Source organism: Triticum aestivum, chromosome 7A (genome assembly GCF_018294505.1).
Source record: "Triticum aestivum cultivar Chinese Spring chromosome 7A, IWGSC CS RefSeq v2.1, whole genome shotgun sequence".
In the NCBI taxonomy this organism is placed as follows: Eukaryota; Viridiplantae; Streptophyta; class Magnoliopsida; order Poales; family Poaceae; genus Triticum; species Triticum aestivum.
In genome coordinates this window covers 678845641-678869302 of record NC_057812.1, presented here as the reverse complement: position 1 = coordinate 678869302, position 23662 = coordinate 678845641, and the positions used below count along the sequence as shown (strand labels likewise).

At 44.5% G+C, this 23662-nt stretch overlaps 1 protein-coding gene and 1 pseudogene across 3 annotated transcripts; one reads left to right on the top strand and one right to left on the bottom strand.

The window, feature by feature from the left end:
• Positions 1–252: 252 nt before the first annotated feature.
• On the bottom strand, positions 253–2717 carry LOC123149237 (haloacid dehalogenase-like hydrolase domain-containing protein 3). Of its 3 annotated transcripts, none has more exons than XM_044568850.1 (5): positions 2408–2717; positions 2240–2284; positions 1236–1527; positions 936–1142; positions 253–840 (listed from the first exon to the last, which is right to left on the bottom strand). In XM_044568850.1, exons 3-5 carry the CDS (start codon positions 1491–1493, stop codon positions 490–492), a joined length of 816 nt encoding a protein of 271 aa, XP_044424785.1. In that variant the 5' UTR covers positions 1494–1527; positions 2240–2284; positions 2408–2717; the 3' UTR covers positions 253–489. The 3 variants fall into 3 exon arrangements, with proteins under 3 accessions (XP_044424785.1, XP_044424786.1, XP_044424784.1); XM_044568851.1 differs by having other exon boundaries at positions 1236–1524; XM_044568849.1 differs by having other exon boundaries at positions 1236–1506.
• Positions 2718–3509: 792 nt separating this feature from the next.
• On the top strand, positions 3510–4958 carry LOC123153719 (uncharacterized; annotated as a pseudogene).
• Positions 4959–23662: the final 18704 nt, after the last annotated feature.

Sequence of the window (23662 nt, the reverse complement as noted above, 5' to 3'; positions counted from 1 at the left end):
GTTGATGGCGAGGTGATTGACACTGGCAAAAACACTGAAGGTGCCTTTAGCCAATCTTTACTCACCAAACTATCGCCGGATGGCGCCCTGGTGGCTGACAGTGGGACCCAAACAACAGAACCAGGGAGAGCAACCAGAGGGCTTTCTACCCACTGTGCCCACACAGTAGGCTTCTGCTGAGATATCACATTCATCTTGGGAGTTTCAAAATGCCCCCAACATTGCAATCCTATCAACCTCATACGCGATGCAGAACCATGTTAAATATCTCCATTATGCAAAACATGATTAGAATTATTCGTCGTTGGTCGCACGACTGAATCACTTGCCACATTCAGCAGTCAGCAACAGTACCCGAAGCTACTACCAGAGTTCAAGTAGCTCCAGCTAGCTAAACAGGCCAGTGAACCATCACTACAACACATCCCTTCTCCTTGGCTCCCTCACTGCCCAGCAAGAGCACAACAGGAACTATCCCAGGGGCGAGATTCAGAGCTTCTCGGCCATCCTGCGCAGCAGCGCGGCCCCTAGTGGCTCCTCAGCGGGTTCCTCGGTCGGGTTCTTGGTGAGCCATGCCTGCGCGGCCTCGAGGTCAGGGAGGACCGGTGCGCCAGACTTCCTCCAGCTCTCGGCTTCGGCGGTCTTGAACCGGTCCAGGAGCAGCGCGTGCATCCCGATGCTTCGTGCGGGGACATAGTCCTTGCGGTAGCTGTCGCCAATGTGGAGCGCCTCTTCTGGTGCGACGTTCCCCGCCATCTCTAGCGCGATCTTGTAGATCGTTGGGTCGGGCTTCTCGACGCCGACGATGCCTGAGAACACCCCGAAGTCCCACTCCGAGCCCTAGATGCACAGCTAAGACATGCATCAGGTGACTGCTTTTATAAGACGACAAATGGCTGAAAAGGTTGTGACTGTCGTCTCTAATGTTATCAAACCTGATTCAGCCCTAACGCAGGCAAGATGACCTCTTTGTAACGGTACTCTGCATTGCTGACGATGCCAACTGTGATACCCTTCTCCCTCAGCCCTCTCATGAAGGGCTGTGCATCAGGAAACACTGAGTATGGCGCAGAGGAGCCGAAGGCAGAATAAATACGCTTGAACACTTTCTCAAATGTCTCATCATCGTAATCATAGCCAGCCTGTAGTATAAATTGAGCAATCAGATAACTAGGAAAATGAAAAGGTCAACACTAATTCCTGAAAAAAATTCCATATCTGCAAAACGGCTTTACCTTAACAAATGAATCCTTAACGCAAATCCTCCACCATTCGATCGTTGGCATCTTTGCCGCAAATCCAAAGCATGGGTATTTCCTTGCCATCTCAGTGTATGCAAGCTTGAAGCCTTCATGCATTCGATCATAATCAGGGCATGGCTTTCCGGCAGCCTTAGCAGCCATGCAGTAGTAATCACCAAGCCGTCCTTTGTAAGCAAGCAGAGTACCAGTCACATCCACAGTGACCAACCGTAACTTCGATAGCAGCGACATGTTTGATGATGATCTGAATAACAGTTATATTCTTCTGTCAGCAAATCCAAATAACAAGAATTAGGGCAGTATGCATATATAACCAACGATTCACACATATGGCATGTACTTTGAGTATCTAATTAACCACTCCTGCATATAACTGAGATTTTTTTTGTAGATAACATGCATGAAAGGAAATAACAGTTTAAATTAAGCATTTTACAGCAGAAATCAAACTTGCACAAACAAGCAACAACCTCTCCCTCCCAATAGATATCCAGTATGTTTTTCCTCATTGCAACGGGTCAATGTAAATTGAGAAATTTTAAAGGAAGAAGCAAGCTACAAATTCACAGTGCAAAGTTAAATGGCTTGCATGGAATCAATCAGTTGAAATGGTGAGAAATCAAATCACATTATAACAGGAAAACAAAGTAAAAAAGGAGGCCATCAACTGCTAAACAATCACATTATTCACTGAATACAGTAATGGGGGCAACAGCCCACAAAACAAAGAGTTTCGACCTAAATAGAACACTTAGCAGTTCGCACTCCATTAAACTTTGCTGTACTGAAACAAAATATGCTACTAGTAGTAGTTAATGCAGAGCATGGTAACATTGATTTAGATCCCCTTTACTTTCTCAGTTAAAATAAGCTAGACAAGATAACACAAAGCCAGAGCGGCTGTGCCTTTATACTGTATTTATAGTCTAAAATAACACCCCCCCGCATCCAAAGCAAATCTTATCCGCTGCCATTACCTCGAGCAGAGGACCAAAGACTGCTTCTCCGGCCACCAAGAATGCCTGCAAAAACAGGAACCACCGAGGAATCAGGGACGGCCCAGCGGCGGCAAGATCCTATCTTTCCGAGCAAGAACACGACAAGAACCAAGAAATAAATGAAAGAATCCAATCCAGATATACCACCTTCTGAATCAATCCGGCGACGCTGCGGCTAGGAGGGGAGGATTTCGGTGGAAGTTGCGGCGTGCAGGCTCGGGCTGAGATCTCAGACAAGGGAAAGGGGAAGCAGATTCACTGGGTTGAGAGATGGGATTTTGCTGGGTTTGTTGTCGCCGGCTATAAAGTATCGGGACTTTGGGAGTGGGGAGTGGAAATCTGTGGAATTCGGGAGCAGAATACCGGCGGTGCTCGTCCACGGTTTTGCTGGTTCATCGGATGGCAGCTCAAGGCAGGGGGGCGATAGGGTGTTTTGGAAGAGATGGGTGTGCCATGTCAGCAATGGACCAGCTGCACTCTTTGGAGGGGTATTATTATTATTATTATTAAAACGCTGTAAAAAAGCTAATACTAGTAATTAATACGTGTCATAGAAAAGGATAGTGCTTTGTGGTAAAGTTTGTAATAGCTGCAAAAACGAAATGTGGTCAATCTAAAATCTATAACGGGGAAAGATAAATGTCGTTGGAGGGGAGCAAGGGCGATGACTCGGGTGACATCGCTAGCTAGCAACATCCATAGGATGGTCACCTCTAAGGGGTTTAGTGGTGCCTTCGGTTATTTCTTTCGGAGGCGAGGCCATGAGGTAGGGACACCGGCGACGGCGACCCAAGATCAGAGTGGTCGGGCAACAATTCAATGATTGTTGGTGGTCGAAGAGCGCGAGAGGGGAAGTGGTGGGTTTGTGGCGGGAAAGTAGGAGGTGGGACCTGAGTTAGGAGAAATAACCATATTCGTAAGGCGTCGTTTGTTTCGCGTGGGTCGCAGGTGTTTTTATTAGAGGATTAACCTCCCGAGGCCCAGAATCCTCACAAAGCCTCGACAATCCGTTACATGGGCCAAACCCATTCCCCTTCTATCCACTTCTTCCCACGCGCTTCAGAACCCTCGAGGGGGGCCTCGAGGATTTGGCCGCCCGACTCCTCGCCAAGACACCGTTGCCGACTCCTCCCTAAGACGTCGCGCCGCCCGACGCCAGCGATCTCCTCCGGCACACCGGACTTCTCCCCAGTGGTAAGTCATCGCTGCCCCTCCCTCCCCCTCCTCTCCCAGGAGGCAAGTCTTCGACATGGCGGCCACCTCCCGCACGCCCTCTGTCTGCCTTGTCCTCACCGGCGAGCACGCCAAGAACGACGTATCCTAGCCCCAGCTCCACATGGACCCTAACCCTACCTGGCTAGCTCGCCAAGGACGTCGTCCTCTTCTAGCCCCTCTTATACCCTAACACTAGCCCACGAGATTGCCATAAATTTGTGCTGGTGATGGTCTGATGCATCTAGGAGGATAAATTGGTAGATTCTAAACCAAGTTCGCCCCCTCCTGGTGAGTGATGTTGATCTCGCGGTCGATCTGCCTGCCTAACTAGAGATATATAGTAGTATTAGTAGTGCTTGTTTGTGATGGTCTGATGCTGATGGTGATGGCAGTGCGGTGCAGATTATATATTAGTGATGGATATGGCCATACAAATTTCACAAAACAATAAATCAAGAGAAGCAGAAAGAGTTAAAGGGTCAATGCAGACTTCTCAAGGATGCCCGGAAACAAAGCGGTGTCAGCTGGAATTATCATACACACATGATAGATGCCGACCCACACCTTTGGCAGAACTTGATGACCGTAAGTTCTAGTTTAGTGCATGTCTTTGTAACTTCTTGTATTCCATACTTCTTTTGTAATCAATTTTGTTTTCGAGTAATCTAAGTTTGATAAATCATTTGTTTTATATGCAGTCGTGGCCAGAAATAAGTAAGTTCCAGACTAAGCCTTTTCCACTCTATGATAATTAAGCTAGGTGATCTCTATGATGATGAGTTACTGGGTTTAATGGATTTTCATTTCCTCTCTTTTTGTTGACATTTATAATGAATTTTCATTGCAATGTGGCCTTTAATGATAACTTGGGTGTTTGTGTAGGACACATAGCAGAAGGTAACTACAATTTTACATCAGTTGAGGTTACACAATTCAGTGATGGTGATCCCGAAGTTGAAAGAGAGGAGACTGCCTTCTCTTTTGACCTGAATCAATACGATGATGATTCACACATGTACGACAATCCAAGAGATGCTACTCAAAGTGATGAGCCAAGAGATGCTAAAGAAAGCGATGGTCCAAGGGATGTTGTGTTCAAAGTGATGAGCCAAGAGATGCTACACAAAGAGGTGGTGCTGTTGCTTCAAGTAAAGAAGGCTGTGAAGGAATCAAAGAAGGGTAAGAAGCGTGATGATCTAATGGTGAAACTGATGGCATAGTATGTGGATATTAAGAGGAAGCAAGCGGAGGAGGAATCTGCTCTGTTGGTCGGGCAAAAAATGCACATGAGTTCTCCATCAGCAAGTGCATTCTTGTTCCGCATAAGATGGAAAGCATACAACGCCATGAAAGAGCCGCTTCCTACGAAGTATTCAAAAGTGTTGAGAACCGTGAGATTTTCCTCAATTCTGCCACCGAAGATGAAGAGAGTGTTGCCGTGTTTCTTCGGAGCGAAATGGCAGAGTTGCCTCAACGTATCTAAGGTAAGCTACTTTGTTCCTATTACATGACGTACTTATGATGTAGCTAACTAGTTGGACTGAAGATTTCTGGTACCTGGCATTACATTACTAAGCAATGACTAAACAATGACTTCATGTGCAGGTTCATTGTTCTTATCTGAATGAACTAGTTGTAAGCGTGTATTAGATTAACTTGTTTGCTGTCGATGTCCTCTCTATATGCTCAGGATTTTAATTCTCTACTTTTTTTGTCAAAACTAAATCTTAAGATTTGAGGGCCTCATGGTTTGCAACGGAGAAAATACTTGACTTAAATATTTACTTGTAGTAATTGTGCACTTCTTTCTTTGTATCCAGAGGTATGTTTTCTTGGACTGAACAATATTAAGCAAATTACTTGTTGTTTCTTTCCTCCAATTTCTCGTCACTTAAGATATGTGGCTAGTCAAGTTGTTGGTTTGGTTCTTGTATTCCTTGTTGTCTCTGATAGAGAGGTACTTTGTTATTTTTGCTTTTCTATAGTCTGAAACTTGCTATCTTTATTATGATGGATTCTTTGTACCTGTTTGAGATATGAACCAATTGCAGTTTAGCTTTGTTGTACTAGTCATCAGTCTGACTTGTTGTGAGTATAGAGTACTACTCCCTCTGTTCCCTAATATAAGACCTTTTAGCTTTTTCTTGATTTGTATGTATCTAGAGTTCTAGACACACTTTAGTATGTATGTTCACTCATTTTAGTATGTATGTAGTCAATATTTTGAAATAGCTAAAAGGTCTTATATTAGGGAACAGAGGGAGTAGAACATAGGTTGGCCAATTTAGCTTTCTTGTACTAGTCATCTGTCTGACTTGTTGTCCTATTTAAAAAGCGCATCTCCTTTTGTTTTATTAGGTTCTCAGGCAACTAGAGAAGCAAGCTGGACAAACTTTTGCCCATTCAAAAACTCAATGATCATGACATTGTAAGAGCATTTCATATGTATGACAACATCTTCTCATCCTTGCTTGGTTTGTAAAAATACAATTGATTGTGAGCTATAGCACAAGTCCCCTATATTGCATCATGTTTGGTGTTATGAAAGATCATATTGCTATGAAGATATTATTGGTTCCAAGGCATGCTGCTACGAGAGATTATGTTGATGTGATGTGACTGATATTGCTGTGATGAGATATTGATTCCAAGTCAAGCAAAATTATTTTGGTGATGTGAAGAACCGTTGTCATATTTTTATTAGCTGTCATTTACAATTTTATAGCAAGTGTGTCTAGCTATGTATGTAAAGATTGAATTTTTAACTATTTTACACCATTTTAACTCAATATGGCAATCCCTCCCTACCAAATAGTGTTTTATATGGACGGGACTGTGGCTGGAAGGGGATTTCAGTTTTCAAGGGGATCTGAGGGATTGGGTGGAAGAGGGGGATTCACCAAATCTCCTGAAATCCCCTCCTCCCCAAACCTTCCAAATCCACTCCTACCAAACAAAGGCTAAAGGGAGATACCAGGGAAAGAGTTGGCAAAGGGGGAGGGCAAGAAGAGTGTGCACTAGTTGAGGCTAGCCATCACACAGTCGTTACCTACTGGGTTTTTATGTCACTATATATTTACTCTTCGCTCTCTTTCTAGTTCGACTCCTTCATCTACTTTGTGGCATCTTCATCCACCATCATCTTACTTTTTAATTATTATGACAAAGACAAACAATAGAGAAAAGTAAAGAATATATATACTTCTAATCCATTCTCGTTAAGTTGGAGGAGGCGAGGGGGGAGGGGGGAGGTGATGACCCTAGTGACAATAGCAATGCTGATAATGACAATAACCTATAAGGGTCTAGTTTAGCGATATATTCAGTTAGTCCCTCTAAGAGGGAGGCCAGAAGGAAGGGTTGTCGCCATCCAAGATTATATCAGTGACCTTTAGAATGATGGCAAAGGCAAATCAACGACTTGTGGTAGAATATTTTGGGTGGTCTATGTGGTGTAGGAAGAGGAAGGGGTGAATTTAGGCCGCGAATCAGAAGGTGGGACTTGGGTAAGGGAAAGAGCTAGATTCGTGAACGGGCATACCAGAGAGAGGGCTTGAGGGAGGGAGGGGTGAGGAGAGTCTGCAGTACATAAGGAGTGTGCATCAGTTAAGGCTGGCCATCACATATTCATCATTTGCTAGTTTTTTATGCCACACTATGTTTACTCTCTCGCTATGTTTCCCGTTCTCCTTCATCTATCGTGGAATTTGTTCCATGATTACTGTGAATTTCTTTGTTCTACTTCCTTAATGTATTGTTTTAGCAAACTTTTGATTGAGTTGATGGGGACACTATTCAAATAAGATTGACGTGCCTACTTTCTTTCTTCATTGCGGTAATTTTGCGAATCTTCTATATGAAACCCGTTTCAAGAAGAAGAAGTAGGCACTTGTACATTGGCACACCATATTTAAATAAAACAAAAACATGTTTATCATTTTAAAAATAATTTGTTTCCAAGTTGGTGCTGCTTGAGATGGATCAAACGCTAAATGTTAGACACATCATAACCTATTATATACAAGACATGGTATGTTGTAATACGTCCATATTGCATCATGTTTTCCTACTGCTATTTATAGTGCTTACATGCATTATAACACTTTGTGGAGTAATTCTAATGCCTTTTCTCTCATAATATGCAAGGTTTACACAAAGAGGGAGAATACCGGCAGCTTGAATTCTGGACCTGAAAAAGCTACGTCAGAGATACCTATTATGCACATCTCCAAATGAGTTGGAATTTTGTGGAGATTTATTTTGGAATATATAAAAAATACTAGAGAAAATAGATGTTGGAGGAGGCCACCTAGGTGCCCACTAGGCACCAGGGCGCCCCCCAGGCGCGCCCTGGTGGGTAGTGGGCCCCTGGCCCACTTCTGGCGACCATCTTTTGCTATATATTGTCATTTACCCTAAAAAAATAAAGGAAGGACTTTCGGGACGGAGCTCCGCCGCCTCGAGGCAGAACTTGGGCATGAGCACTTTTGCCCTCTGGCGGAGCGATTCCGTCCGGGGAAATTCCCCCCGGGAGGAGGAAATCGATGCCATGGTCATCACCAACAACCCTGTCATCTTTGGGAGGCCAATCTTCATCAACATCTTCAACAACAACCAAGCACGGGTCCACCCCACTGGCAGAGGGCTCCGGTGGGCAGGGTATGGCAGCCGCCATACCTTGATTTTGGGCAAAAAAGTTATACATATGCACCAGCACTCTGGACTCATTCGACCGCAACCATCGTCACTTCTGGCTGACCTGATGGGCCGACGCATCCAGGCTGTTGGGCCACTAGCTGGTGCCCGATGGAGATCGACCATGCAGGCAGCATCGATTCGATCGAGCGCCCATGCACAGAAGGCAAAAAAACGGCACACACGCATGCTCCCCAGGCGTGACGCAACCCTAAGCTAGCACGGCGGCTAGCCAGGTCGCAAGGACCAGGCAGGCGACCGACGACGGCGGCGGCAGGCTGGGGGCTTAGAGGGCTGCGACAGCAAGCTCCAGCGGGTGACAACGGTTGGGGATTTTCCTGGTAATTCCCGAACCAGAGGACTAATTGCAGCCGCCACTAGTGTACTGTGTATTGTACTGTACACACAAGTTTTTGTTTTTAGATGATTATACGTACAAGCAAATAAGATGCCCAACCGGTGATGTTCTGTTCAGATTACTAGAAGATGGATAGAAAGAAGAATGGACTAGCAAATCCAAAGAAAAGGGGAAGAGGTAATTTCTCTTTTGTTTGAAATTTTGTAGCAATTTTGAACAGCAGCTTGAAGCCTTAAATCCAAGAAGATTGTAGTAATATATTAATGTTGTGATTGCCCCCAACATTAGAGATGATTTAGATTTGCTTATATACGAATGGGTGCAACTCAACCAACTAGTTGCACTTTCCCCCCAAATAGAGATGGAAGATGCTTCCGGCCACAATGGTATAAGGACTTTGATTGGTTGAAATATAGTGTAACAAAGCATAAGGATTATTGCTTCTATTGTTATCTTTTAAAGCATGATGTCTTCTCCAAATTGGGTTTTGACTGTTGAAAAAATGCGGTTGCAGCATTTCGTAAACATGTTGGTGGACCATGTAGCATCCATAATATTTCAAAAACAACATGTGATGATTTTAAAAATCAAGAGGCAAGTGTGAAAAGTAAAGTTACAACATACAACTAACATTCACTAGTCAAGTATGAAACTCGTGTGGATACATCTTCGGGCATTGTGATTTATCTAGCATTGCAAGGTGAACCATTTCGTGGATACGATGAATCTAGTTCCTCTTTGAACAAGGGGAATTTTTTAGAGTTGCTTGATTGGGTCAAAGAAAGAATTCTAGAAGTGAAGGTTGCATTTGATGAGCTATGTCCTAAAAATGCGAGAATGACTTCCGGGACTCTTTCGATTTGCATCAAAAGAATTCTTTCCTCAAGACTTAGCCACGCCTTAAATTTATTTCGTCCTCCGCCTCTGGTCCATCCACATATCAAATTATCAAAGTAGCGAACGTGAATCAAACCAACATGATGAAAGTGACTAGATGAAATTCCCGTGTGTCCTCAAGAACGCTTTGCTTACTGTAAGAGATTGTTTTGGCCTGTCCTTTGCTACAAAAAGGATTGGGCTACCTTGCTACAATTTTGTTACCGTTACTGTTACTTGCTCGTTACAAATTATCTTGCTATCAAACTACTTGTTACCGACAATTTTAGTGCTTGCAGAAATTACCTTGCTGAAAACCGTTTGTCATTTCCTTCTGCTCCTCGTTGGGTTTGACAGTCTTAGTTATCGAAAGGACTACAATTGATCCCCTATACTTGTGGATCATTAAGACTCTTTTCTAGTGCAGTTGCTGGGGAGTGAAGCACTCTTGGTAAGTTGAAATTCGTAAGGAAAAATTTATATAGCATGCTGAAATTTACTATTACTTGCTACTATGGAAAACAATCCTTTGAGGGGTTTGTTCAGGGTATCTTCAGTTCTTCACCTCAACCAGAAGCACAAAGAGTTGCCCGTCAACCTACTGCACCTACTGAAAATATTGGTTATGAAATTCCTTTGGGTATGATAGAGAAATTGCTAGCTAATCCTTATGCAGGAGATGGAACGAAACATTTGGATATGCATTTGATATATGTGGATGAAATTTGTGGATTGTTTAAGCTTGCAGGTTTACCCAGAGATGAAGTTAAGAAGAAGGTTTTCCCTTTATCTCTGGGGGGGGGGGGAGTATTGACATGGTATAGGCTATGTGATGATATTGGAGCTTGGGATTGGAATCGATTGAAATTGGAATTTCACAAAAAGTTTTATCCTATGCATCTAGTTCATCGTGATCGGAATTATGTATATAATTTTTGGCCTTGTGAAGGAGAAAGTATTGCTCTAGCTTGGGGAGGCTTAAGTCAATGTTATATTCATGGCCCAATCATGAGCTCTTGAGAGAAATTATTATTCAGAATTTTTATGCTCGGCTTTCTCGTAATGATCAATCCATGCTCGATACTTCTTGTGCTGGTTCTTTTATGAAGTAGACTATTGAATTCATATGGGATATTTTGGAAAGAATTAAACACTACTCTAAAGATTGGGAACTCAACGGAGGTAAAATGTCAGGTATTAAGCTTGAGTTTGATTGTGTTAAAACTTTTATTAATACCGATGCCTTTCACAAGTTCAGCACTAAATATGGACTTGACTCTGAGATAGTAGCCTATTTTTGTGAATCATTTGCTACTCATGTTGATCTCCCTAAGGAGAAATGATTTAAATATCATCCCCCTATTAAAGAAAAGATTGAGGAACCAGTTATAGTTAAAGATGAAACTATCATTTACAATGTTGATCCAGTTGTGCCAACTGCTTATATTGAAAAACCACCATTCCCTGTTAGGATAAAGGAACATGCTAAGGTTTCAACCGTGGAGTAACATTAAAGAACCTAGACCCTCTAAATAAATTATAATAGAACCTAGTATTGCTATTGTTAAAGATCTCTTGGTCGATAATATTGATGGACATGCTATTTATTTCTGTGATGAATCAATTAGAATTGCGGAACCCGATACTAAAGATAAGAATAGACCTGTTGTTGGCATGCATGTTGTCTTAGTTAAAATAGGAGATCATTGCTATCATGGTTTATGTGACTTGGGTGCTAGTGTGAGTGCTATTCCTTTTATCTTATATGAAGAAATTATGAATGATATAGCACCTGCTAAAATAGAAGATATTGATGTTACTATTAAACTTGCAAACATGGACACCATCACACCACATGGGATTGTTAGAGATGTTGAAGTCTTGTGTGGGAAAATAAAATACCCTACTAATTTTCTAGTTCTTGGTTCTCCACAAGATGATTTTTGTCCCATAATATTTGGTAGACCTTTGTTGAATACTATGAATGCTAAGATAGATTTCCATAAAGAAACGACCAGTGTCAACTTTGGTGATGTGTCTCACGAGTTTAACTTTTCTAAGTTTCGTAGACATCCTCGTGATAAAGAATTGCCTAGTAAGGATGAAATAATTTGTCTTGCTTCTATTGCCGTACCCCCTACTGATCCACTAGAACAATATTTGCTAGACCATGAAAATGATATGCACTTGCATGAAAGAAATGAAATAGATAATATATTCTTTGAACAACAACCTATCCTTAAACACAATTTGCCTGTTGAAACTCTAGGAGGTCCTCCTCCACCTAAAGGTAATGTTGTGTTTGAATTAAAGCAATTGTCTGATACTTCGAAATATGCTCATCCTGATGAGAAAAAACTTATATCCTGTTATTATTAGTGCTAACCTTACAGAACATGAAGAAAATAGATTATTAAAAATTCTGAGGAAGCACCGCACTACTATTGGATATACTCTTGATGATCTTAAGGGCATTAGTCCCACTCTCTGTCAGCACAAGATTAATATGGAACCTGATGCTAAACCCGATGTTGATCACCAACAACGATTGAATCCTAAGATGAAAGAAGTGGTAAGAACTGAAATACTAAAGCTTCTGGAAGTAGGTATAATCTATCCCATAACTGATAGTAGATGGGTGAGTCATGTTTATTGTGTCCCTAAGAAAGAAGGTATTACTTTTGTTCCTAATGATAAAAATGAACTCATTCCACAAAGAATAGTGACTAGCTATAGAATGGTAATTGATTTTAGAAAATGAAACAAAGCTACTAGAAAAAATCATTACCCTTTGCCTTTCATTGATCAAATGTTGGAAAGATTGTCAAAAGCACACACACTTTTGCTTTCTTGACGAATATTCTGGTTTCTCTCAAATACATGTATCACAACCTGATCAAGAGAAAACCACCTTTGCTTGCCCTTTTGGAACTTATGCTTATAGATGTATGCCTTTTGGTTTATGTAATGCACCTGATACTTTTCAATGATGTATGACTGCTATATTCTCTGACTTTTGTGAAAAGTTGAGGTTTTCATGGATGATTTTTCCGTTTACGAAACTTCTTTTGATGATTGCTTAAGTAACCTTGATCGAGTTTTGCAAAGATGTGAACAAACTAATCTTGTCTTGAATTGGGAGAAGTGGAACTTTATGGTGAATGAAGGCATTGTCTTGGGGCATAAAATTTCCGAGCGAGGTATTGAGGTGGATAAAGCTAAAGTTGATGCAATTGAGAAAATGCCATGTCCTAAATACATTAAAGGCATTCATAGTTTCCTTGGTCATGCTGGTTTCTATAAGAGGTTTATTAAAGACTTCTCTAAAATTTCTAAGCCTCTTATTAATCTCTTGCAAAAGGATGTTCCATTTGTTTTTGATGATAATTGTGTAGAAGCCTTTGAAACACTTAAGAAAGCCTTAACTTCTGCACCTATTGTTCAACCACCTGATTGGAACTTGCCTTTTGAAATTATGTGTGATGCTAGTGATTATGTTGTTGGTGCTGTTCTAGGACAAAGAGTTGATAAGAAATTAAATGTTATCCATTATGCTAGTAAAATTCTAGATAGTGCCCAAAGAAATTATGCTACTACTGAAAACGAATTTTTAGCAGTTGTGTTTTGCTTGTGATAAATTCAGATCCTACATTGTTGATTCTAAAGTAATTGTTCACACCAATCATGTTGCTATTAAATACCTTATGGAAAAGAAAGATGCTAAACCTAGACTCATTAGGTGGGTTATTTTGCTACAAGAATTTGACTTGCACATTACTGGTAGGTAGAGATACTACTTGTGCATCCAAAACCCTTAAACCCAAACTCATGTTTTGAGAGTCCACCATACCTACCTATGGATTGAGTAAGATCCTTCAAGTAAGTTGTCATCGGTGCATAAGGCAATAAAAATTGCTTCTAAATATATTTGATCTTTTAGTGTAAGGGAAAATAAGCGTTATACGAACTTGTGATGGCAAAGTAATAAAAGCGACAAACTAAATAATAAAGGTTGCTATCATAAGGGGCAATATAATGTGGCGTTCTTTTGCATTAAGAGATTGTGCATACAAAACCTAAAAGCGCATGACAACCTCTGCTTCCCTATGCGAAGGGCCTATCTTTTACTTTTATGTATTTACCTTTTACGCAAGAGTCAAAGTATTTTCCTCTATTCCTTTTTATTTTCTCTTTGGCAAGCATCATGTGGTGGGGAAAGATCTAGGAACATATATCCAGTTGGATATGGGTGATCATGAGTTATTATTGTTGACATCACCCTTGAGGTGAATAAGTTGGGAGGTGAAACTATTAGCCCCTATCTTTCTAGGTGTCCGGTTGAAACTTTTTGCTCCATATATATGTTGTGAGTGTTAGCAATCATAGAAGACTAAATGATAGTTGAGTATGTGGACTTGCCAAAAGGTTCCGACACGAGACCCTTCCTGAAAATATGATGAATTGTAATTGCAAAGTTGATTGACGACATAGTTTGTTAGTTTTCAAGAAAGTTTATGCTTTATACCTTGATGTTGTGTGATACGTCTCCAACGTATCTGTAATTTTTGATTGTTCCATGCTGTTATATTGTCATTCTTGGATGTTTTACAATCATCTTATAGCAACTTTATATCATTTTTTGGGACTAACCTATTGACATAGTGCCTAGTGCCAGTTGCTGTTTTTTGCTTTTTTTTACTTCGCAGAAAATCTATACCAAACGGAGTCCAAATGCAGCAAAACTTTTTGGAGAATTTTTTGGGCCAAAAGATACAAGATGGGCCAAAGAAGTACCAGAGGGGTGCCCTGAGGGGGGCACAACCCACCTGGGGGACCCAAGCGCGCCTTGGTGGGTTGTGCCCACCTCGGCCGTCTCCAACGTATCTATAATTTTTGATTGCTCCATGCTATATTATCTACTGTTTTGGACTATATTGGGCTTTATTTTCCACTTTTATATTATTTTTTGGACTAACCTATTAACCAGAGGCTCAGCCCAGAATTGTTGTTTTTGCCTATTTCAGTGTTTCGGAGAAACAAAATATCAAACGGAGTCCAAACGGAATAAAACCTTCAGGAACGTGATTTTCTCACCGAACGTGATCCAGGAGACTTGGACCCTACTCCAAGGAGTCAAAGAGGAGGTCACGAGGGTGGGGGGCGGGGCCCCTGTCTCGTGGGCACCTCGGTGCTCCACCGACGTACTTCTTACTCCTATATATATCTACGTACCCCCAAACGATCAGAAGAGGAGCCAAAAACCTAATTCCACCGCCGCAACTTTCTCTATCCACGAGATCCCATCTTAAGGCCTGTTACGGAGCTCCGCCGGAGAGGGCCGTCATCACGGAGGACTTCTACATCATCATATCCCTTCCGATGAAGTGTGAGTAGTTTACCTCAGACCTTCGGGTCCATAGTTAGTAGCTAGATGGCTTCTTCTCTCTTTTTGGATCTCAATACAAAGTCCCCCCCCCTCTCTCATGGATATCTATTCGGTGTAATCTTCTTTTTGCGGTGTGTTTGTTGAGAACGATGAATTGTGGGTTTATCATCAAGTCTATCTATGAATAATATTTGAATCTTCTTTGAATTCTTTTATGTATGATTGGTTATCTTTGCAAGTCTCTTCGAATTATCCGTTTGGTTTGGCTAACTATATTGGTAGTTCTTTCCATGGGAGAAGTGCTTAGCTTTGGGTTCGATCTTGCGGTGTCCTTTCCCAGTGATAGAAGGGGCAACAAGGCACGTATTGTATCGTTGCCATCGAGGATAACAAGATGGGGTTTATTTCATATTGCATGAATTTATCTCTCTACATCATGTCATCTTGCTTAAAGCGTTACTCTGTTTTTAACTTAATACTCTAGATGCATGCTGGATAGCGGTCGATGAGTGGAGTAATAGTAGTAGATGAGAATCGTTTCGGTCTACTTGTCACGGACGTGATGCCTATATACATGATCATGCCTAGATATTCTCATAACTATGCTCAATTCTGTCAATTGCTCAATGATAACCCACAAGTATAGGGGATCGCAACAGCTTTAGAGGGTAGAGTATTCAACCCAAATTTATTGATTCGACACAAGGGGAGCCAAAGAATATTCTCAAGTATTAGCAGCTGAGTTGTCAATTCAACCACACCTGGAAACTTAGTATCTGCAGCAAAGTGTTTAGTAGCAACGTAATATGATAGTGGTGGTAGCGGCAACAAAAGTAAAGACAACAAAAGTAATATTTTTGGTATTTTTAGTGATTGTAACAGTAGCAGCGGGAAAGTAAATAAGCGTAAACCAGTATATGGAAAACTCATAGGCACCGGATCAGTGATGGATAATTATGCCGGATGCGGTTCATCATGCAACAGTCATAACATAGCGTGACACAGAACTAGCTCCAATTCATCAATGTAATGTAGGCATGTATTCCGTATATATTCATACGTGCTTATGGAAAAGAACTTGCATGATATCTTTTGTCCTACCCTCCCGTGGCAGTGGGGTCCTGTTGGAAACTAAGGGATATTAAGGCCTCCTTTTAATAGAGAACCGAAACAAAGCATTAGCACATAGTGAATACATGAACTCCTCAAACTATGGTCATCACCGGGAGTGGTCCCGATTATTGTCACTTCGGGGTTGCCGGATCATAACATATAGTAGGTGACTATAGAGACTTGCAAGATAGGATTAAGAACTCACATATATTCATGAAAACATAATAGGTTCAGATATGAAATCATGGCACTCGGGCCCTAGTGACAAGCATTAAGCATAGCAAAGTCATAGCAACATCAATCTCAGAACATAATGGATACTAGGGATCAAACCCTAACAAAATTAACTCGATTACATGATAAATCTCATCCAACCCATCACCGTCCAGCAAGCCTACGATGCAATTACTCACGCACGGCGGTGAGCATCATGAAATTGGTGATGGAGGATGGTTGATGATGACGACGGCGACGAATCCCCCTCTCCGGAGCCCCGAACGGACTCCAGGTCAGCCCTCCCAAGAGGTTTTAGGGCTTGGCGGCGGCTCCATATCGTAAAATGTGATGATTTCTTCTCTCTGATTTTTTTCTCATCGAAACTCAATATATGGAGGTAGAGTTGGAGTCGGAGACGCAACAGGGGGCCCACGAGGTAGGGGGTGCGCCCTGGGGGGGGGCCCACCCTCGTGAGAAGGGTGTGGGCCCCCTGGTCTTCATCTTTGGCGAGGATTTTTTTTATTTTTTCTAAGATGTTCCGTGGAGTTTCAGGTCATTCCGAGAATATTTGTTTTCTGCACATAAAACAATACCATGGTAATTCTGCTGAAAACAGCGTCAGTCCGGGTTAGTTCCATTCAAATCATAGAAGTTAGAGTCCAAAAAAAGGGCAAAAGTGTTTGGAAAAGTAGATACGACGGAGATGTATCAACTCCCCCAAGCTTAAACCCTTCCTTGTCCTCAAGCAATTCAGTTGACAAACTGAAAGAAAGAAAAACTTCTACAAACTCTGTTTGCTCCTGTTGTCGTAACTATGTCAAGCCAGCATTCAAGTTTTCAGCATAGATCATAACTAACCACATTTGCAATAATTCTCAGGTCTCATCATTACTCATATCAATAGCATAATCAAGTAGCAAGTCATAATAATAAATCTCAGAAGACAACTCTTTCTCAAAACAATCATAATATGATTAACAAGATGGTATCTCGCTAGCCCTTTCTGAGACTGCAAAACATAAATGCAAAGCACCTTTAAAGATCAAGGACTGACTAGACATTGTAATTCATGGTAAAAGAGATCCAATCATAGTCATACCCAATATAAATTAACAGTGATGAATGCGAATGACAGCTGCGCTCTCCAGCTAGTGCTTTTTAATAAGAGGGTGATGTCGTGGTTCTAAGTCTGACAGTAATGTAGGGGGGTAGGTATGGAGAGGCAAGATCTTAGCTATGGAGTAGTTGTAAGCACACGAGGTTTACAAGTTCAGGCCCTTCTCGGAGGAAGTAATAGCCTTACGTCTCGGAGCCCGGAGGCGGTCGACTGGATTATGTGTGTATGAATTACAGGGATCCGAACCCTTTACACTAAGGAGGGGGGTGGCTTATATAGAGTTCGCCAGACCCCTCCGGCCCTCAGTTATGCAGGGTTTTATGTACATTAAGGTCGGGCGTTACTGGTAACGCCCCTAATAAAGTGCTATGATGACCATAAAAGCTACTTAATTACCGACCGTTAGCATGTGGAGTGACTTTAGGTCTCCTGGCCGTCGAGTGGTTGGATCTTGGTCGAGTGATTGCTTCTTGGTCGAGTGTCTTCGAGTCTATCGAGTGGAACACCTCCAAGTCGATTGAAAGGTGATTTCTTCTAGAGATGTCCTTGGGTAGGGCAATTAGGACAGGTCCATGACCCTACCCTAGGTACATAGCTTCATCATTAGCCCCCGAATGGATCGAGGTTTGAGTGGGGAAGGAGTTGAGAACTTCTCCGACTCATTTTTCATGCCATGAGCATATCTTGTTTCGGATCAATGAACCTAAGTGACGACAGCAACTTCCTTTTCAGTCGCCTTGATCCATTCTTAGTTTTTTGTTGAGTGAGTTTCTTTACTTGAAAAGCTCCGAGTGACGGTGTGGAGGAGATCTTCCGTCTGACAAGTTGTTTTGCTGCCCGCGGATTTCGTGGGATTCGAATTTTGGGAAGCGCGCGGGATGGGGGAGGCCGCAGTAATCGGATGGCATAGGGCGGAGCCGCCTCAATCTCCACGCCACCTTTTTTGCCACGTATCGCGCGTGCGACTGTTGCGGGATTTGACAGGATCGTTCGGGCCTACCAGTCAGCCACTCGGAAGTAACCTCATATAAGGCGTCGGACCGGGGTTTCTTGAACAATGCGTTCTCATTTCCTCTCCTCATCTTCAGGCTTCTTCATCGCGCTCGTTCTCGCCCCAGCGCCGCCGCTCCGTACGTGTCTCGCTGGCGATGATGGGGAAGGAGAAGATGGCGGCTCTGGAGCGGGCGAAGAAGGCGACGGCAAAGGCGAAGGGGAAGGCGACCAGTCGGGGTGGATCTTCCTCACGAGCCGGCCTGCCGAAGGGCTGGATCCAGGGCGACTGGATCCACTCGACGATCCGCCAAGAAGACCTCGACGACCTAGCCGACGGAGGACTGATCCCCCATGGATCGGCGCGGCTTCCGGGGAAGGAATCCGAGCTGCAACCTCGGGAGGGTGAGTGCGTTCTCCTTGCCACCCACGTCGACCGTGGGTTTTCCTTGCCTCCTCACCTTTTCTTTCGGGGATTTCTGAATTTCTTTGGGGCACAACTCCACCACTTCACTCCCAACACAATCGTGTATCTCGCTGCTTTCGTGTCTTTGTGCGAGAATTTCTTGGGTTGTCGGCCTCACTGGGGTCTTTTCAAGCACATTTTCACCTGTCGTTCTCAGACGGTGAAAAAGGCCAATCCGAGTGATGAGAGAACACAAGTGATTCAGATGTGTGGGGGTCTTGGTGTTCAGATGAGAGGGAAAAGTTCCTTTCCGGCCATGATTCTTCCCGACTCGGTCCGCGAATGGCAGTCGACCTGGTTTTACTGCAAAGACCAACCGACGCCAGGGCAGCCGACTGGCCTCCCTCCTTTTACCATGGACCGAGTGAGGAAACCCTCCTCTTTGAAGGTGATCCCGGAGGAGAAGGCGCGAGTTAGGGTGCTGGTCGAACGAGTGGTCCAGCTTATCCGTGACGGGGTCACTTGTATGGATCTCTTGGAGGTTTTCCTTCGGCGGTGCATCCAGCCTCTTCAAGCTCGAGACCATCAGATGTGGATGTATTCGGGTCTTGACGACACCACTCGGATTCACCCGGAGGAGGTCGATGACGACATACTGGAGGGGTGGCTGTCGGGCATCACCGGAAACAAGGACAACCCCAGGGGAGCCAGGAGAGTTCCTCCATTCGACCAGCCCCATGAACCAAAAAAGGTTCGATTCTGAGCTTTTGATTATAACCTGAATTCACTCGCGCAGCTGTCTATACTGCGTCGACTGACTTTATTCTCCCTGCTTTCTTTCAGGCCCTTATCGAAATGTACTCAGTGCCCAACGGAGAGCAAGAGCAAGACCCGGAAGGAGAGGCGAGCGGCGGCGACAGTGCCAAATGGCATTCTGACAGAGAAGGGGACGAAGAAAGCGACGACTCAAGTGACGAAGAAGAAGTCGAGTCGCCTCCTCGCAGGGAGAGGCGATCCAAGCTTGACCAAGAACGACCGAGCGCCCGTGAAAAGGCGATTGCTCAGACTGGTCAGTCTTCAAAGCGTCCTCAGACATCTTCACCAACCCCAACTGAAAAAGCGTCAAAGCATCCCAAAGTTGCAGAGCAGAAGCCTCGGAAGGTGTTGCCGAAGATTAAGATTGACATCCCCGTCGCTTCTGCATGAGTGTCTCCCTTTGTATTCACTCGACGCTCCGTGTTGTTTATTTTTTCTTGATTTAACCAGACGAACTTTGGAACTGGCAGTGCTGCTACTTCCGGGACCTCAGCTTACAGGGATGAGGATGAGGTAATGGAGGATGCAGTCACTTCCAATCTGGGTATGATTTATGTCATTTTGTCTTTATTTGGTCGACTCAACTGCAATGTGTACCATTGGGTGATGTGATTTTGGCGATTGATATTTGAACAGCTCCTAACATTATTGACCTCCCCGATGATGATGATGAAGAGCCTGAGAGGCCTTTGACAAGGAAAAATAGGAAAGCTCCTGCAAGCAAGGTGCCACAGTCGACGCCGATGGAGGAACCAGTCGTTCAGGACGCTAGTGATGCCAATCGGGGTTCTGTTACCTTCACCGTACCATTGTCGAGTGCCCTGCCTTCTTCGTCGACTGCTCAAGCTCCTGCCGACCCACCTTCAGTTTTTGCGATCCATCATGTCCCAGAGGACAAAGTGAATGCTGCCAAGGAAGCCATACGCCAGGCGGGTGTTATGATGGAGAAGATGAAGGCGGTGCGGGACGCCAGTCAGGCCGCCTATGACGCCAGCTCGACTCTCCAAAGCAATGTTCAGGTCAGTTGGTCACCGCTTGTTCTGTTAGGATATGCTATCTGAAGACTCTCTTTCCGAAAATCTTTCCATCTGTACACGCACTGGGTGCATCGATTGAATTTTTGGACTAGTGGGGGCACGCTGAGTGCACCCACTGGGTGTAGTCTCCGAGACTACGATGGACTACTGGCAGTCGACTGTAGTCTTTGTATTTTTATTCTTTCTCTCGATCTGGTCTGGCCATGTCGAGTGTAAACCGAACCGGTGGGGGCACGCAAAGTGCACCCACTGGGTGTAGTCCCCAAGACTATGGTGGACTGCGGGCAGTCAATCGTAGTCTTAGTATTTATTGTCTTTGTCGTGTTTCGCTGTAAAATAACTTCCCCTCCCTGATTGCAGAAATCTTGTGATCTTGGAGCTCGCTTTGCTGACTTGGAGAAACAGCAGATCCAGCTAAGCCTTGACCTGGAATTGGCTCAGCAAAATCTGAAAAAAGCTCAAGACGAGGCCGCTGGTATGGAAGGTAGCTGATTGCCGACTGAACTTCAATATATCTCTTTGGTCTCTTTTTTGATTTGATTATTTCTTTTGTAGAGAAAATGAAGTTGGCTCTGGACAAGAAGGATTCGGACCTCGCCGCCGCGCAAAAAGCAGCCCAAGACAAAACCGTTCTCGCGGACGAGAAGCTTGCTTCAGTCGGAACGCTTGAAGGATAGGTGACTAGACTGACATCTTATCTTAATGAAGCTAACCGCGAAGTGACCAGCCGGAAGAAGGATAAGGTCGCCCTGAACGAAAAGTTGGAGTCTGCGATCCACAAGAGGAACGACACAGAAGCTTATCTGAGGGCTCTTGCCAAGAAGCTTTATCTCGTGCTGGGAGGTATTTCTTTTAATCCGACTGTGTTGATGCTTGCCATTGGATTTTGCTTGGTTGATTGAACTGACTTTTGGCTGCAGAACTTTGTCAAGACTTTGATGAAGAAACTAGAAGGGTCGAGACGGGTCTGGACCCTATCGCTTCCCGGGTCTATGACGAAACTGCGATGAACGTGCTCCGACTGGAGTCCCGTATCGCCAGCGCCACAAGCTACCTCGCACGCCTGATGGAGGTTGTCTCTTGAATCGACTCGATGCTTTGGCCGGGGGCGACGCTTCAGAATGATCTGGAATCTCTGATGACTCGACTGAACGAGATCCCTGGCCGAGTGCAAGAATGGAAGAAATCCTCCGCCCGGTGTGGTGCTGATGTGGCGCTGTCCCTGGTGCAAGTCCATTGCAAGGAGGCTCGTGAAGACAGGCTGGCTGCGATCAAAGTCGCTAACACCAAAAAGCACGTCTTCCAGTCCTTCATGGAGACTTTCATTGTTGCCGCTACTCGGATCGCTGATGGGATCGATCTGGACTCGTTCGTGGAGCCTGCCAGCCCTCCTCCGGCCGAGTGAACAATCTTATGAAACTTGGATACGCTTTAAATTTGCCTCGGAATGCCAAGTAGTTTTTGTAACCGTTAAACTCCTTCGGGCATGGTGCCCGAGTACCTTTGATTCGCTGCTTGGAACCTTTAGGATTTATCTGAACTTGGTTTATCATTGAACATCTTCATGAATTCTCCATCGAGTGGAACTCATTCTTCACTCGAGACAACTTTTGTATTTGTGGCGCAGCTCCGAAGGAGAAGGTAGCAGTCGACCTGCACCTCGTCGTCCTTGCGGGTCGGGATGGAGCGCACGCTGTATTTGTGGCGAAGCTCCGAAGGAGAAGGTGGCAGTCGACCTGCACCTCGTCGTCCTTGCGGATTGGGATGGAGCGCATGTTGTATTTGTGGCGAAGCTCCCAAGGAGAAGGTGGCAGTCGACATGCACCTCGTCATCCTTGCGGATTGGGATGGAGTGCACGTTGTATTTGTGGCGAAGCTCCCAAGGAGAAGGTGGCAGTCGACCTGCATCTCGTCGTCCTTGTGGATTGGGATGGAACGCATGTTGTATTTGTGGCGAAGCTCCCAAGGAGAAGGTGGCAGTCGACCTGCACCTCGTCGTCCTTGCGGATTGGGATGTGTTTCGTACTTAGGCGAGTACTGGACTGCAGCTAAGCCTCCGAGTGGGAGGGTCGCTCTCCACTCGGTAGGATTTTTCAAACTTAGGCGAGTACTGGACTGCAGCTAAGCCCCCGAGTGGGAGGGTCGCTCTCCACTCGGTAGGATTTTCAAACTTAGGCGAGTACTGGACTGCAGCTAAGCCCCCGAGTGGGAGGGTCGCTCTCCACTCGGTAGGATTTTTCAAACTTAGGCGAGTACTGGACTGCAGCTAAGCCCCCGAGTGGGAGGGTCGCTCCCCACTCAGTAGGATTTTTCAAACTTAGGCGAGTACTTGACTACAGCTAAGCCCCCGAGTGGGAGGGTCGCTCTCTACTCGGTAGGATTTTTCAAACTTAGGCGAGTACTAGACTGCAGCTAAGCCCCCGAGTGGGAGGCTGGCTCACCGCTTGGTAGGATTTTCAAATACTTAGGCGAGTACTGGACTGCAGCTAAGCCCCCGAGTGGGAGGCTGGCTCACCACTCGGTAGGATTTTCAAATACTTAGGCGAGTAATGGACTGCAGCTAAGCCCCCGAGTGGCAGGCTGGCTCACCGCTCGGTAGGATTTTCAAATACTTAGGCGAGTACTGGACTGCAGCTAATCCCCTGAGTGGGAGGCTGGCTCACCACTCGGTACGATTTTCAAATACTTAGGCGAGTACTGGACTGCAGCTAAGCCCCCAAGTGGGAGGCTGGCTCACCACTCGGTAGGATTTTCAAATACTTAGGCGACTACTGGACTGCAGCTAAGCCCCCGAGTGGGAGGGTCGCTCTCCACTCTGTAGGATTTTCAAACTTAGGCGAGTACTGGACTGCAGCTAAGCCCCCAAGTGGGAGGGTCGCTCTCCACTCGGTAGGATTTTTCAAACTTAGGCGAGTACTGGACTGCAGCTAAGCCCCCGAGTGGGAGGGTCGCTCCCCACTCGGTAGGATTTTTCAAACTTAGGCGAGTACTGGACTGCAGCTAAGCCCCCGAGTGGGAGGGTCGCTCTCTACTCGGTAGGATTTTTCAAACTTAGGCGAGTACTGGACTGCAGCTAAGCCCCCGAGTGGGAGGCTGGCTCACCGCTCGGTAGGATTTTCAAATACTTAGGCGAGTATTGGACTGCAGCTAAGCCCCCGAGTGGGAGGCTGGCTCACC

What these genes read in the sequence shown, in the direction of transcription:
- LOC123149237 (XM_044568850.1), bottom strand. Translation starts at nt 1,493, where the DNA reads ATGTCGCTGCTATCGAAGTTACGGTTGGTCACTGTGGATGTGACTGGT. An exon ending in TTAAGGATTCATTTGTTAAG is followed by an intron (nt 1,143 to 1,235) that starts GTAAAGCCGTTT and finishes TTTATACTACAG; the next exon opens with GCTGGCTATGATTACGATGA. An exon ending in CTGCGTTAGGGCTGAATCAG is followed by an intron (nt 841 to 935) that starts GTTTGATAACAT and finishes CTGTGCATCTAG; the next exon opens with GGCTCGGAGTGGGACTTCGG.